General features: G+C 34.7%; 1 protein-coding gene across 1 annotated transcript in view; it reads right to left on the bottom strand.

Moving 5' to 3' along the window:
- Window positions 1-13,424, bottom strand: part of LOC145248283 (putative inactive peptidyl-prolyl cis-trans isomerase-like 6) — a 40,658-nt gene extending 27,234 nt beyond the window's left edge. Inside the window, exons 1-3 of the mRNA XM_080110155.1 lie at window positions 13,289-13,424; window positions 2,258-2,353; window positions 558-746 (exon numbers count right to left, since the gene is read on the bottom strand). Of these exons, the coding sequence (XP_079966281.1) occupies window positions 558-746; window positions 2,258-2,353; window positions 13,289-13,375 (372 nt within the window). The 5' untranslated portion in view covers window positions 13,376-13,424. The remainder of the gene's footprint in view (window positions 1-557; window positions 747-2,257; window positions 2,354-13,288) is intronic.
- Window positions 13,425-17,776: the final 4,352 nt, after the last annotated feature.

Genomic DNA, 17,776 nt, shown 5'->3' with positions numbered 1-17,776 from the left:
TCACAAATTTAATGAACCACCGTTCTGCCAGATCAAGCATACCCATTCCTGTGTCTCGATACATCTTCTATCATTATATGTAATCAGTTTTTTTTAAATAGTCAACCATATAGGAGCCTATTCGTGACCACACACACACACACACACACACACACACACACACACACACACAGCTTTATATATATATATATATATATATTTTTTTTTTTTTTTTTTTTTTTCAGAAAATGAATTTTTTTAACAAAATTTTAGTAAAAAATAAATTAAAAATAATCATTAAAATGTATATTCCGAAAAATCTTTTGAAAAAGTTTAGTGTCTCCTTGAATTGTCTCCTTTGTTCTGAAAGGAGTTCTTAAGAAATGAAAACAAAAAGAAATGTCCCAAAGAAATTCCAACTAAATAAAGCTCATATTTAGACTCCTCACCTCTGGCAGCTGTATTCCAAAATTAATAATGATTGGTTAATTAGTTTAGGAGTAAATCCTTTATAAAGAAATCTATAAACATACACAGATACATGTATTCCTAGGTTGTCCAGTGGAATATTTACTTACGTTTTTCTCCAATAACTGATTTCTGTAATCTTCTTTTGTTAAGACTGAGTACAAAGTTGGCGCAACTCCATCTTCAAAGCCGTGATTGTTTACGGCCCAATTAAAAAAATCTATGTAACTTCCAATCAATTGATCATTGACGTAAATCAACTCATCATGTGAATAAGTCCACATCTCCCCTCGATGACTCTGAAAAATGTTTTAAAAAAAAAACAAAAAAAGAAAATAAATAAATACCATAACACTTGAAGAAAGGAGACCTCCACCACTACAAAGTTCATCTTTCAAATTTGGAGTATCAGCTTTCGAATTTGAAGGGTCATCTTTCACATCACCTGTGTGAACATTCAAATTTGAAGGGTCAACTTCCAAATATGAAAGGTCAACTTTCAAATTTAAAGAGTCAACTTTCAAATATGAAGGTCAGTATTTATCTATTTGCAGACTGTTATTCTCATCTTCATGGTTGTTGTTATTTCATCACGTTTCGGCCAACTAATCCACTTTAAACCAGATAAGAATGAAAAAAAAACTTGGATTTATAAGATCAAAAAAAATCCAACCGTCATCGCCCTTTGGGGCCCGTGGCACAGTGAATAGGGGCATTGAATATCTACGGTTTAAGGTGAGCATTGTCTGAAGAAAGCTGTTTCAATCCTTCTCAAAGCAGGCCGGAGGATTAGTCGGCCAAAGCGTGCTGACACAACAGCAACTATGGAAGGCATTAATTAACGCAAATAAGTTTTTGATGAGCCGTTCCATATAAGTTAACAAATTTACCGAATTTCCATTACTAACGATTACTATATTGTCCAATTTCTACTGTACACTCTTTAACCCTTATCCTCGAGTGGCCTCTTGGCCTTGATAAGTGGTGATGCCTTTTTAAAAAAAAATAAAAAATTACTGAGGTTACAATTAAGAGACTCAGCATTCTTATCCCGTCGTGGTTAACCACCTGAAAAGGCCAGAGGATAAGTTGGCCAAAACGTGGTGAAAACAACAACAACTATGAAGATGAGGATAACAATCAGCAAATAAATAAATAAATAAATATACAAATTACTTATCTCAAAGAATTCCAATAAAATAATATATAATGATAGGTCAGCTTTTAAATTTGCTGTGTAAGATTTCAAATTTGAAGGATTGGCTTTAAACTTTAAAAGGTTAGCTTTCAAATAAGTCACCTTTTAATTTTACATATGAAATTTCAAATTTAAGGGTGGACTTTATAATTTAAAAAGCCACCTTTCAAAGTTTCAAATTTTATATAAAACTCGACAACTTCGCCACAGATGAAAATTTGAATGGTTAAATCTCAAATAATTTCTCCATATTTTTTACATCTAAGCATTTTATAATGCTGAGGAGAAAGTCTATGTATACAATGGAATCCACAAGAGATCTGGTAATTGCAAATATTTATGAAACAAAACATTTAAGTAACTCAACAACATTTTGGATAAGTAAGTAAAGTGTAGTATCTGTTCTGATACTACACTTAATGTATGTCCTTGGTCTGTGGAGAAATCTAGCAGTAAATTTTTATTTGACTTTTTTTCTGTTTTAATAAAATTTTTAAATGCTGATTTTTTTTAACACAAAATTGATTGCATTAAATTCAGGAAATGTTGACCATAATGTATGATGGCAAAAATTGAACTATGCTATGAATTTATGTATTTCCAGCAACTTACCCTTCTCTGCTCTGCGATAAATTGATTCCATTCAAACTCAAACATCTTTACAATTATTGGTTGGGCAAAATTTGCTGCACTGGAGCGAGCGAGTTTCTGCAATGAGAATAAAACCAAAGCAAAAGTATAAGCGCGATAGAAGAAACTACTCACACATTTATTTGGTATGTCAGGTAAAGGAATCAGGGAAAGAAAAAGAAGCAAAGAATTTGTGTTTGTAGCTAAATTCTTTTTATATGTGGTATTAATTGGAATATGAGGGGAATAGCTGCTTTAGAATGGACAAATTGGGACAACAAGGATCTAACAACTCGAGGATAAAGGTTAACAAGTGTACTGTGGTCACAAGGACAATAGTGAAGTAATCGTTAGTTGTGGAAGTTGGGTAGAATTTGATTATTTAAAGGAATGGTTCAACAAGAACTTGTTTATATTGGACTTGAAGATGACCATGTTGTATTCAACCGAGAAGAAGGACAGCAAAACAGAGCTCCACAAGCAGTTCTAACAGCAACAACAACAAAAAAAAGAAAATCGGTTTTCATCAAACAGAAATGGAATCATGTCGTCTTTTCTAAGACGACAATTTTATCATTCCACTCTGTACTTGAGCCAGAGAGCATTACCCTTGGATTTTCTTAAGGGAAGGGACCCACATGCTTCTATGACATGATGTTGAGTTTTGTTTAAAAAAAACACCAACTTTGATACGTCAACTCATGCATGTCACACCTGCATATTCTGAATATCGAGAGTTGGCAAAGAAAAGTAATGTTGAAATGTCATTTTTAATATGTGAACTTTCGAAGGTTAAACGTAAGTTGACTCTACTTGCACATAATTTGTTCAAGTGGTTATGTGATGTAGGGGAAGAGGTGTCTTTTGTGTGAGAGATATTTTTACAAGATCAAAGTCATTATCCACTGGAAAGCAAAGACTTGGTGATATGAAATTTGTGACACCAAACTTCATTTTAGAATTTAGAAAATGGATCCACAGTGTCAGTTACTTATGATATAAAGCTTACCTGTCTGTTTAAATGTATGTATGTATGGATGGATGGATGGATGGATGGATGTCTGCCTAAAACTTTCGACAGAGGCGACAGATTTTCCAAAAACATTAATTCCTTCACCCTCAACTGGGCACTTTTCTACAGGAAGAGGTCGCTTTTTTCACCGATATTTTCGAAAGTCATCCCCTCTTTTAGATTGACTAGTCTTAATTTAAATCTTTCTTGCTTCCGGTTTGCTGATGGATAAAGACGTCACATTTTTTTTTACGTTCTTTTCTTCCTTCGCAGTACGGGTTCAAGCCTGCCTGCTTACTACCACTTTTTTTTCCGCAACACCCCCCCCCCAAACATCCAGGCAACGCCGGGCACCCAGGCTAGTTTTATAATAAAGTATATCTTTAAAGAAAAAGACATTTTTGTTATTCTTGTGTGCAAACATTTATTCTAGCTTGAACAGAATGAGTTTGAACTATGAAGCTCTGGGGTTCTGTGAGTGAGGCTGAGGGGCTCCAGAAGCCCTTTCTTAAAGAGGACCAAATGCTTTATATGGAAAAATTAAATGGTTGCAGACATTTAATTATTGATCTTTTGTTACTGGTGAAGATACATAACTGCAGGTGTAAAGAGTTTCAAGATGGTTCATGCAAAATAAAAAATAAATTAACAAAAAATGCAACAATTTTTAATAAATCACAAACAAAAATTGATTGTAAACATTATCATTGTTAGTGTTAAAATTTGAAATTAATGTTTTCCATAATTATTTTAGAAATTATCTTGTTAGTGCTCCGTGAAAATCCTTTTCCCTGCTCAGGGGTTCCATGGTGCCTTGAAGTTTGGGAAACCCTGCCCTAGTGCACTGGGTTCTCAGAAATACATCTGAACTTGTGTCAAACTTCTGAAAAGGAGGTAAATAATATCATAAAATTATGATACAAATCAGTCCTGGCAATGATGGGCGATGGCAGGCATAAAAAGTGCTGCCACATAACCTTGTATGTAATCTCCTGGCAAGAAAGTAAATAATATGAATGTAAGCGTCATTATGTTTAAAATTTATGATTCAAGGGAAGTAACTCAGTTAATTTTTTTTAGGAATGATTTTGTCCTTGCAGTTTTCTTCTTAATCTCCTTTAACCTTCTGTGTTGGCTCAAGTAGATAATCTGTCATTCCTCAACGCTGTACGTATGCACGGTTTGCCGTCTTTAAACAAACTCCCTTATTCTTCAAAAGTCTTGCTTTCATGCAGTCCAGGATCAGTTAATTTGCATACAAACAGCAAAAATTCACATTACTTTTGTGTGACTGTTGGGCATAAAATCAGTTGCACGACACCATTTTGGTTTTCTATTGTTAAATAATTAGACTTTTGTTCGGAACGCACCCCTACTGCCTTGAATAATGAACTATTCCATGACGTCATTTCCATCCATGACGTCACTTCTGAGTAACAAGGACCGGTTAACAAAGACAGTCAGAGATGGACACGCAGAGAGGATGGCCATCACTAACTAGTCCAGCAGTTGAGCAAAGATATTGTTCAATTTAACTTTTCTATGTATTTTCGTTAATACGTATTTAGTTAATTATTACTGTGTTCTTCTTCGTCAATTTTTTTTTTTTTTTTTTACTAAGGAGTCACCACTTATCAAGGCCCGGAGGTCACTTAAGGATAAGGGTTAATGAGTGTACAGTTATCAAGGGAAACATGTCGTAGTCATCATTAGTAGCGGATATTTGGAAAATTGGATTACTTAATTGGATGGATTATCAAGAATTTGTTCACGTTGGATTTGAAGGTAACCATATTGTAGTCAATTGGAAAGCAGGAAAGCGGAACAGAGTTCCACAGGCGTGCAGTTCTAAGAAAAGCTTTGTTCATGGAATATACATTTAGGTTAGGCACAGATAAAGAGTGGGAGAATTTATTGATAGTGGCTTCAGCTAGACGAGTGTTTTTCATGAAAGTCAGGATCGGGGGACCATAGACTGGAGCTCAAACAATTATTCAAATACTAACATCACAACAACTTTATAAAACACATAAACGCATGGGTGTAAATTATTTTCGCATTCATTACAATTTTCGCTACAGCGAGCTTGCTCACAACTTCTCAAACAGAACACAACAAAGGAGGCGTGTCTTTGGATTCCAGAGAGGAATTGCTAACCAGTTACTTATTCAAGTACATAACTAGCTGCATCAATACCAAAATTCTGTGGATCTTTAAACACAGTGTGGGCATGAAATAGTGTGGACAGCGCAGCTAGTCAGAGATCATGTGATACTCATGGCACTAGTTTTAGTGCAGAGTTACCCATAATGCAACACTGAATTACTCCTCATTTTATGATCATATCACACTATCCAGGCTTTCAGTGGATCAGTTATAGTGCCAAAATCTTTGCTTTCATGCCCAAAAAGTAAGAAATGATACACTATCCACGTACCACTTTATCGGAGAAGTCACAAGATGCTGAGAAAAGTTCCATTCAAATAGCATTTTTACTCAAACAGATTGCCTTTAGAATAAGCTGCCCCCTGTCTCCTCAAGTGCATTAACATGCAGAAATTTAAATGTAATGTGAACAAACATCTCGCTGCACAACTCCCCACTTAGAATGACCACTATAAATCTGGACCCCTAATCGTAGTAACCCCTTATGTCTCGGTGGCAATATGCTTTGTTTGAGGTTAAATTAAGTTTTTAAAAAAAAAAGACAGAAAAAAAGATCGCTGGTGACTGGTTGGGTCAGTATTTATTTTATACATTACTAGTAGGGCTACCCAGCAGTGCCTGGGGTAAAAGTGTAACATGACTTCTATCCTTCTATTTCACCTTCCCTTGTTTTCGCCTTCCTCTCCACCCGCTCATTCTTCTCTCTGGACACACACATATACATCTCATGTTGACATAAGGGAAATAACTCTGTAAAATAAAATCAGAGTTATTTCCCTTTACATGATAGCATGAAAAATGCGTGTACGTTTTGATAACATTACAGAGTATAACTGGCTTTTGACTCCCAAATAATGAATCCTTTTTTTATTATTATTAATTTTAGATATTATACATCTGGGGTTATGCCACTTAAAATGATACCAACTTTGTGGGTGTTTTAGCTAGATATACAAACAGACATTTGTCTTTTATATTAATAGAAGGAGATTGAATATATTATTTCTAAACTTTAGCATTCATATTTTTTGCAAGAAAGTTTTTATTGGGAAATGGATGACATCATAAAGGCTTAATGGTATTTTTTGATAGCATTTGAAAAATTAAAGCTCATTTTTTTGGCATCATCCATTTTCACGTAAATAGATATATTTCATGATAATAATGATAATAATAATAATAATAATAATAATAATAACTAGCAGAACCCGTGGAAATTCCATGGTAGTTGAAAATGTTAGAAACACATTATAAATAAAATGAATAAAAAATAAAACAAACAACGACGAATTATAAACATTTTTTAGTAATTTTTTTTTTAACCTTTTAAAGCTAAAAGGAATTCATTTTTAAAATTTACATTTTTTATCAAGGAAAATTCAACACATGACACATTGTTTTTTTTGGGGGGGGGAGGGGTAATTTGGGATATAAATTATATAGAAACAGATATCAGTTCATTTGCAATTTTTATTTTAAAAAGAATCTATAATGAAAAAAAAAACTTACAGTCTCCTTATAACATGACTTTTTTATTATAAAATAAAATAGCCAATTTGAAACCGTAAACAGACAGGCATGTTTTTTTTTTTTTGTTTAGAAAATATTTGGAGAGGAAACGGTTTAATGATTGTTAACAGATAAAGAACGACTATAAAGGGAGGTAATTCGCTTCTCATTAATTAATGTTTGCGATGATAATGCTTTTTTTTGTGACATCGGACGTATGGATAAGTAAATTAATATTTAGATAATAATAATAATAATAATAATAATAATAATAATAATCCTGATTTCGTTTGATAACGTCTCCCAAAAAAGAGATGGGGTTCATTCTCAAAGTACTCTCCCTCAATTTCAGTTCCAAACCAGGAACTTCTAAGATCAAAGGTATTGGTGGTACCAACAATAGCAGATGTCTGAATGTCGCCAAACACATCAGAGATTCTTCGTTTTTTTGTAATGTCGCCCGACCTAATGTACCTATTACCACCAGGATTAATCAAGTTTTAATCCCATGCATACGTTTTGTCTCAAAGACCAACGTAGTGTAATTGTTACACTTCTCATTCTCCTTCTCAATCACGTTCTCGTCCCAGAGCACTAAAAAGTCTACAATTTGCCACCTTTTTTTTTTTTTTTTTTTTACACGGTGGTCACCACTTATCAAGGCCCGGAAGCCACTCAGATCTAATCTATGACTACCATTTTGACGATTATGTTTCAATTGCTTGATTTTCATGACGCTTTTGTTCCACCATATCTCCATATTGCCAACCTCACTCTTTCTTACATCTTCAGGTACCTCCTCAAACCACTTCCTAGCACACTTCACCCCAATCTCCCTACAAACGTATTATTATTATTATTATTATTATTATTATTATTATTATTATTATAACAACAATAATAATAATAATAATAATAATAATAATAATAAAATTTTAAAAAATAAATAAATAAATATAATAATAATAATAATAATAAGAAGAAGAAGAAGAATAATAATAATTACTGGAAAATGGAAATCATAAAATCCTTTGTGATATAGAAGTGCAAACAGATAAACTAATCCAACACAGAGACCAGGCGTCATAATAATAAACAAGAAGGAAAGAAACTGACAAATTATAGATTTTGTTGTTCCAGCAAACCACAGGGTGAAGATGAAAGAGACGGAAAAATGAAGTAAATATGTGGAACTTGCTAGAGAACTGAAAGGTATGTGGAACACGAAGACAGTCTATCCTCGCAAATAATTTACTTATACCAAATTTCTATCAAAAACGATTACTACGCTACTGCCCCAATGACTACAATGCACACATAAACCCTTATCCTCGAGTGGCCTTTCTAAAAAGAAATACCAATGATTATAGAGCACTAGTAGGAGTAGTGGAAAACCTGGAAAAAAGATAAATTGGAATCAAGGAAAAGATTTTTCTTTCATACAATTCGCTCCAGATAAGGCATGCATCCATTTTATTTGCGTATACATTCAATTTTCATGCACACCCAAAAGAAAAAATGTTGACCAGTAAAAACAATGTGGATAATATATTTGATAAATATATTGGATAAAGGCCTTTATATCTTAAAAAGTACTTGTCAGAAACAATTTTGAATGCGATATTTGTTCAAAACAGATCCGAATAACCCTAAAAATCAACTTTTATAAGGTAAGTCTTTAGTTGGTACTCTATCACGTTTTCTATAAAACTATTTAAACTAAACTTTTTAATGGCCGACATTTTATTTTTGAATAAGAAAAACCCCGCTATCCCAATCTGTGGTGATCTTTTGGGAGGAACAAGCTCCCCAAAATTAGATACTCTGGATATATATTTTTATTTAAATGTATTTTGCTTGAATTTGTTTTGTTCCTTACATTAGAAACTTACCTTGTATTTGGTTTAAATAGATTATTCAATAGTTTTGTAAATACATATAAAAAGAATGCACTCTTTGGCTTAAATAGTTTTATTAAAATTTTTTGTGAATATATAAACAAAAAAACGCTTTCTACATAAAATATAAATCTTGGTTGTAAAAGTCCATACACGTCTGTTATTTTATATTTGTTTACAGAGGCTGTGTACTTTTTTTTTTTTTTTTTTTTTTTACACGGTGGTCACCACTTATCAAGGCCCGGAAGCCACTCAGGGATAAGGGTTATTGCAAGGCTGTGCTTGTGAGAAGGTCAAGGTAAACCGGGTGTCCATCGAATTCAATTCTCAGCAAATCAATTTTTCTTCAAAAAAAGACACAGAACTATTGTCATCTGCAGATATAGCTCAGTGGAAGAGTATTCGGCTACAGATCGAATGATCCCCCTGTTCAAGCCCAGGTGCCCCTTACCATTTTATTTTAATTTTTTCTTATTAATGAGTTCAATTTACGATAACAGAAGAGGTAAAAGAAGAGGATACCAATTAAAATCGCTGCAAGTCATTTCTTTGTTTGCATATTTTAAAACTAAACATTAATCAGAAGTGACTTTTCCAGGGCATTCATTGTCAAACCCAAATATCAGCTGACGTGATATTGCAAACAAACACAGACAGAATTTAATGAACAAAATTATCATTATTATTTTCTATTTTTTTTTTTTTTTGTGCGAATTAGTTCCCCAGGCGAATAATTCCTCGTAATATATAATAATCAATAGAGGATTGATTCTATAATAATGCAACAATTAAAATATCATCTTTAAGCATATTGTATGACCAGGCGGCAACGCCGAGTGTCCAGCTAGTCTCTCTCTCTATATATATATCTATATATATATATATATATATATATATATATATATAGAGAGAGAGAGAGAGAGAGAGAGAGAAGAGGGGGGGTATGATCCGTAAAGTTTGAACCTATCAAAATAATTAAAAGTTCAAAATATTAGATAGAGCAATTAAAGAAATAAGAAAAATAGATGATGAAAAAAAATCAAAAACATTAACATATTTATTGATCCATCAAGTTCAAACAAGGAATTATAATAATGAAATAATAATTTGCTTAATAAATATTGTAATTTTTTCAATTTTAATTTTATAATCTATTTTCCTATTTCATATACTAGCAGTTCAGCCGGCTTTGCTCAGGCCCTATGTACTGTTCATAGCTTTATGTGCATATGTATATATATATATATATATATATATATATATATATATATATATATATATATATATATATATATATATATATATATTAAAAAGTTTGACTCATGCCATCTAAAATTTCAAGTGTTTAAACCCAAAACTGGCAGAGGAGTTTAGTAGAGTCTGCAAAGGTTAACTCTTTAAACTTTGACTTCTTGGCTGGCAATTTTTTCCCAAAAATACTGATTAAAAAGCTTGTTGCAGGTCTGAATACCCTTTATGTAAAATTTCAAATGTTTAGACCAAAAATTGGCTGAATAATTTGGTAGAGATCGCAGAGGTCAATCTTTTTAAAAATTGACCCCAATTTTAATCCTTTAACATTTATTGTTTTGGGCTTAAATCGAATTAAAAGTTTGATCCATGTCCAAGTAATCTACATCTAAAATTTCAAGTGTTTAGATCCAAAATTGGCGGAGGAGTTTGGTAGAGTTTTCAAAAGTCAAATCGTTAGACTTTGACCCCTTGACAGTCAAATTTCTGTCCGAAAACCGATTAAAAATATTTTCCCAAATTTCAATACCCCTTATGTCAAATCTCGAATCTGTAGACTGAAAATTGACAGAGTAGTTTTGTAGTGAAATGTACACATACACAGACACATGCCCACACACACAGAGACAATTTCACTTTTATATATATACTAGCATGATGGGTGCCCGGCGTTGCCGGGTATTTGGAGGTGTATGTTGAGCAAAAAAAAAAAAAAAAGCGGTCAATTTTTTTAACTTTTACCCCTATTATGACCCCTTAAAATTTATTGTTTTAGGCTCAACTCAAATTATTAAGTTAGATCCATGTCTAAGGAACCTATATCTAAAAGTTCAAGTGTTTAGACCCAAAATTGTTGGAGGAGTTTGGTAGAGTTCTCAAAAGTGAAATCGTTGAACTTTGACCCCTCAATCGCCAAATTTCTGGCCGTAAACCGATCACATCAATTTTCCCAAATCTCAGTACCATGTATATCAAATTTCGAGTCTGTAGACTTAAAATTGACAGAGTTATTGCGTAGGGAAATGTACACACACAGACACACAGATACACAGACGGACAGACACTTTCACTTTATATATATATATATATATATATATACTTGTTTATTGTTATATAAACATGCTCACATCCCGCTGCTACAAACAGCCACTTGTTTCAATCAAACAACAGATATCATCAGGCAGCGACTTGACTATTCAAATGTTCATTGAATAATGGATTTTTATTTTAGGTAGGAACTCTTTAAAAGTTGGAGTTAAAAAACCTTAAAACACAGAACTTTAATTATAAAATGTAAAGAGGGAGGGGCAATCTAAATAAAGTTAAAAAAAATTATAATGGAGAGAGAATGATTAAGAGGAGAAAAAAAGAAATAGAGAAAGAAAAGAAATAGAGAAAGAAAATAGAGAAAAAAAATAGAGAAAAAAAATATAATATGGAGAAGAAAAAGAAAAAAAGATATAAAGGGTTACTATAAAGAAAACAAGGGCTAAAAGAGAAAAGAAAGAATGATGAAATATAGTTAAAGAGAGAAAGAGAGAAATTAAGAATTAATGTAGAGAGGATATATTGTTTTTGTAATAACGTGTCTCGTTACTGATATGTATAATTGTTCATAAATTGGTTGACACACAGATCTTTTTCTTTTTCTATATCCTCTCTACAAAATTCACCACAGAATTACCCCATCCTATATGTAACACGATGTAACTTTATTATAAATTAATATTATTAGTATAACTTTTGTACCATTTAAAAGAAGAAGGGCAAAATAAACTAGTAATATTTTTTTTAATTTCTTTCATCGAACGAAAATAATGAAATTGCGAGACGAAAATCGTGTTTAACATAATTGGAGCTTTAAAATAATGTTCCCATGTAGTAGACATTCCGAACGTGAAAACATACCCGTATTTAATAAATCTAGCAAAAATCAACTAATCGTCAGATTTTTGTGAAATGTTCGATACTTACCCATTTAAGAATGAAATTACATATAAAATGCAGTTTTCGTAAAATATACGAGGGGAAATATTTTTTAGTGCGTACCCCCCTCCGCCCATATTTATTTTTTCGAAATTCGAACAAAATATACTTAAATCTATCGAAATTTCTATTTATTATGAAGCATAAGAGTTCAAATAAGTAAAAAATATTTATTTTTTAAAAATTCAAATACACATATTGAACAAAAATTTACCTTGAAGTTGCAATTAAAAAATTGATATAAATTTAATATTATTATGTTTTTTTTTTAAATAGCGTTTTTTTTTTTTTCGAATTAATATATACTATACTCAGTTGAATTGCCAAGAAAAAGAAACTTCGTAAACATTAGTTAATTTTTAAAAGATTAAAACGATTAAAATTCCATTATTTTGAAATGTTCCGTTACAACATAGATTTTTAATTAGTTGTGTTTAATTTTTTTGTTTTAAATATTAAGTTTTAATATAAACATGACTCTTGTCAGCTATTTTATCGCCAGATTAAAACCAATTTGAAAATATTATTGCACAAATATTAAGCATTTTGTAGGCCCCCCCTCATATTTTGTTTGTCTCTTTTTACCGAACAAAATATGGAACCCCGTAGGTAACCAAATGAACATTCAGTAAAATCGTATTTCGTATTTAATATACAAATGTTTATAATATTATTAATCATAAAACTGTGTAAATCTTAAAACCTAAGAAAATTATAACAAAGATTAATTATTAATTGCAGTTTGAAGAAGATAAACAAAGGTTTAAAAAAAATCATTGTCGCTTCTGCTTTTCCATAGTTCGTATAGTTAACACAAATCTGACGTCACGGAAACATGCGGTCCATTTTTCACAATCGGTTGGCAGACCCTAGAGAGCACATACAGCGCCTCTCCCACATTGGTCACCCATCTGGTACTGATCAGTTCAACGTTGCTTAACTTCGATGATCTGGCGAGAACCGGTGTCAACGCGATTATGCCTACAGAAATAGAAATAAAATAGAATGGAAATGGCTACAGCTGATATACATTTACTACTCTATTTTTTGCAGTAAAACTAAAACAAAAACAAAGGGGGGTGCGCGCGCGTGGGCGCGTAATTTATAGATGTACATACGTGAGTGAGTGACTCATCTGTTAACTATCTCTATGATGAAAAGATTATGAAAACGTATTTTGGGTTTACTAACCAGGGCACAAAGCTGAGCTCGCTTGAACGAAACGGCATTAACAAGGCCGAACATGTGGACAACGTCTTCTTTGACGGGGTTCGCCATTGTATGTGATACGTGTTTACCTTAGATACGCCAAGGGAAGTAACTCTATTTATATTTTCGCTTGTCCGCATGAATGCTCGCCCCTTTCATCACTGTAAGCTAAAAAAAAAAAAAAAATCGTCGTTCTTATTTACTTGCCTCCCCACGAGAGCAAAGTTAAATCCAAGGGCGATTTTTAATGTTGGGAAAATCTAGCTCACCTCTCTCAAAAGGCGTACTCTGGATTGGGACAAAAGTTTGGTAAATTTATAGATTGATGCGTTCCCTTAAATCATACCCCCACCCCACCCCACGAAAAGAAAAAGTGAGATTCTACTTTACAGGAGATTACGAGTAAACATCTTGAAAACTTGTCGGAAAGAAGAAACAAAAAAGAATTATTTTAGAGTGAGTCACAAAGTTTTATATAAAGTAAATGCAAAATGATCGGCGCTGTTTTACAATTGGTCACTGTGCAGAGAGAGACAACTACTGTTTACTAAAAGATTCGTTAATTTTTTCATCTCATAATTTAGGACGCGACATTTTTTTTTAAATCAAAATATTAAAAAAGAAAGCTGCGACGAATTTTTTTTTTTTTTATAACAAAGTTGTTCTTGGCCTTCGGGCCGGGATCAAAGTGTAGTATCTGTTCTGCAGATGCTGCAGTAGTGCTGCTGCAGTGCTGCACTTAAGATAATTTGTACCAGTCAATGGAGTGGAGGGGAAACCCTCTATACTGGGACAATTATTATTTTTGGTAACAAGAGTGCCCCTTTTTTGCCTACTTTTAGGGGAGCTGGTTTTTACCCCACATTAAAAACGGCCCTGTGCCTAATTTGCTTTGGTGGGGAAGCAAATAAATAAATTTAATAATACAAAACTAACCTTCACTCCTCCATTCCCTCTAACCACTTTAACATGCCTGGTTATCTCCCACTCTGCCGTAAGGACTCGGACAGACATATGCATGGACTTGGAGTCTATATTCGTAACACCCTCCCCCTGACTAGAGAAATAAAACTAGAATCAGAGGACCAGGCCTTTATGTGCTTCAGACTAAATATGCAACACAATATTAGCTACTTGTATTTTCTCTACCGCTCTCCCTCAAACCAAGACTGTACCCTAATAAACAAAGTCTCAGACAGCATAGATATAGCACTCTCCCTCGATACTAGCGCACAAATACATGTATTTGGTGACTTCAATGTCCACCACAGTAACTGGCTAGGATTCTCTAATCACACAGACGTAGCTGGTAGCGCAACACATAGCTTCTCTATATCCCATTCCCTATCTCAGTTGGTTACATTTCCGACACGTTTCCCAGACCAGCAAGATCAACATGCCTCACTTCTAGATCTCTTTCTGACAACGGTTCCCAATGACTGTACAACAAATGCCCACAGCCCACTCGGGAATGCTGATATCGCTGTGATAATGGTAGAAATCAGCCTAAATTCTCGCCCTAAAACTGAAGATCCACTACTCAAAACAACGAGGTATTACAAAAAGGCTGATTGGGAAGCCATCAGGGAGCTCATCAGATGCCCCATGGCAAAATATCTTTACTCTTCCAGCGGAACAGTGTACAAATGAGACCACTGAATGGTTCAAAACTGCTATTGAAGCACATGTTCCCGCACAGAAATTCTATAGCAAGCCCCACTCCCCCCAATGGTTTACTTCTGCTTGTGCAGCTGCCATTTGTCAAAGGCAGCATGCGTTCCGCAGATTCAACCGACATAAGTCCAGCTCAAATAAACAGAAGTTTATAGAAGCTAGAAATAATTGTAAGAGAGTGATAGAGACAGCTAAGACAGATTACTCTGAAACCACCAGAAAACGCATCGAAGCACAGAAATTAGGAACCCGGGATTTTTGGAAAATCTACAACAGCGTAGTAAATAATGGACAGTCAACTATTCCCCCACTATCAAACGATCATGAGGTTGCTTGCACGGCAACTGACAAGGCTAATCTGCTTGCCAGTCGGTTTGCCTCAAACTCCACACTGAACTCGGTACACCACTCACTCCCTGATTTTCCTCTGCGAACAGACGCCTCACTAGACGATTTGAAAATCACCCCTTCTCAGGTACATGCTATTATAAAAAACCTAGACACCTCAAAAGCATGTGGACCAGATCTCATCCCGGCTGTGCTATTAAAAAAATGCTCTGCCGAGGTTGCTCCAGTTCTGTCCAAACTTTACAATAAATGCCTTAACGAATCTTGTTTTCCCGACTGCTGGAAAACCGCCTCTGTGGTACCAGTCTTCAAGAATTCTGGTGAAAGAACTGGCCCACTAAATTATCGCTCCATTAGCCTCCTCCCGCTTTTCGCCAAAATATTTGAGTCCTTAGTTAATCAAGCCCTAGTCCAGCACCTAACAGCTGCTAAACTCCTGACTGACAAACAATATGGATTCAGGCAAGCCCGTTCAACAGAAGATATCTTAACTGTAGTCTCTGAACGTATATACCGTTCATTGGATAAAACAGGGGAGGGTAGAGCGGTGGCCCTCGATATATCTAAGGCTTTTGACAGGGTATGGCACGATGGTCTTCTAAGGAAAATTAGATTATATGGAATCACTGGAAGAATTCATAATGTAATTAAATCCTTCTTAAGTAATAGAAAAATCAAAGGTGTCCTCAACGGTCATACATCCAAACAATACGACATAAATGCGGGAGTACCTCAGGGGTCTATCCTTGGATCTCTATTATTCCTGATATTCATAAACGACCTCCCTGATAAAATTGTTTCGGAGATGGGTATATTTGCCGATGACACCACTCTCTATAACAGATATGAGGGGAAAACAAATGAACACATATCCAAGGAAATGGCAGAAACACTAGAGGATCACCTCCAATCCGTAGTGGAATGGGGACAAAAATGGTTGGTCACATTCAATGCTGCTAAGACTAAGCTTGTTTCCTTCAATAACTACAAGAAACCTTCTCTACCACCAATAGCAATGGCCAAGAACACATTACCTGAAAGTACTTCTTTTAAACTCCTCGGCCTAACGTTTACAGGGAATATGAACTGGAATAGATACATTGAGAGCATTGCCAAGGCTGCTGCAAGGAAGCTTGGCTCCCTCTACCGTGCTAGAAAACTACTTACGCCTGACAGTATCCTATACCTCTATAAGGCAACCATTCGCCCATGTATGGAGTACTGTTGTCACATCTGGGCTGGTGCATCTGCTTCTTGTCTCTCGTTCCTGGACAGGGTTCAAAAGAGAGTCGCCAACCTGATAGGTCCTGAACTGTCATCTAGGCTTCAGCCTCTGTCCCATCGACGAGATGTTGCATCCCTCTGCCTGTTCTACAAATACTTCAATGGTGAATGCTCTGACGAACTGCAAACACTTGTACCTCCCCGATGTAACTACCCCCGACAAACCCGACAAGCTACTAAGTCTTATCCCTTTACAGTAGAGATCCCTAGGTGCAAGAAAGCCTTTTACTCCAATAGTTTCTTCCATAGAACTGCGGGTCTTTGGAACTCCCTTCCGGGATTCTGCTTTCCCAACTGCAATGACATGCAGAAGTTCAAGTGTAATGTTAACAAACATCTTTCTACTAATCTCCCTTCATAATGACCCCGCTAATTAAGTCCCTGATAGTAGCCCCCTGCTTCAAAGCGGCACTGTGCCTTGTTTGGGGTGAAAATTGAATAAAAAAAAAAAATTTAAAAAATTTCTTAAGGAGATGTCCCTGCCACAAAGGAAGCTATCCTTGGGGTTTGTGGAAGAGGTCAACAGAATTGCTTAGAGTAGAGCTAGGTGTGTCAGAATTTTGGGGGAAAGTTGCTGGAATCTGTGATAAATAGAGAAGTAATCAACCATCTCAGCATAAATAACCTTCTTAGTGGCACAATATGGTTTCCATTCTGCTAGATCTACAGCAGATGTGCTTACAGTTGTATCCCATAGGATTAGCGAATCTCGACAGAGGCAACCTTTCTAGGACAATTGCTCTTGACATATCAAAGGCCTTTGATAGGGTATGGTATAAAGGTTTACTTCACAAGATCTCCAGCTATAGTATAGCTGGAAATGTCTTCTCAATTATTAAATCATTTCTCTCTGATAGGTTTATAAGAGTAGTAGTTGATTGGCAGAAATCAGAAGCTCACAGTATTAATGCTGGAGTCCTTCAGGGGTCCATCCTGGGCCCAGCTCGCTTCCTGATCTACATTAATAATCTTCCAAATCACATCCTTACATCATTCGGAGACCTTTATGCTGATGACACTACCATCTATGGTACCACATCTAAGACCGTAAACGACCAAGTTCTCTCTGATTCTCTCTCCTCTGATCTTGAGCATGTGGTACAATGGGGAAAGAGGTGGCTTGTTACTTTTAATGCATCTAAAACCAAGCTTTTATCTTTACAT

This window comes from Euprymna scolopes, chromosome 26, assembly GCF_053919585.1.
Source record: "Euprymna scolopes isolate OS-2025 chromosome 26, ASM5391958v1, whole genome shotgun sequence".
NCBI lineage: Eukaryota > Metazoa > Mollusca > Cephalopoda > Sepiida > Sepiolidae > Euprymna > Euprymna scolopes.
Note: the sequence above shows the minus strand (reverse complement) of the source record. Positions and strands in the feature narration are given on the sequence as shown.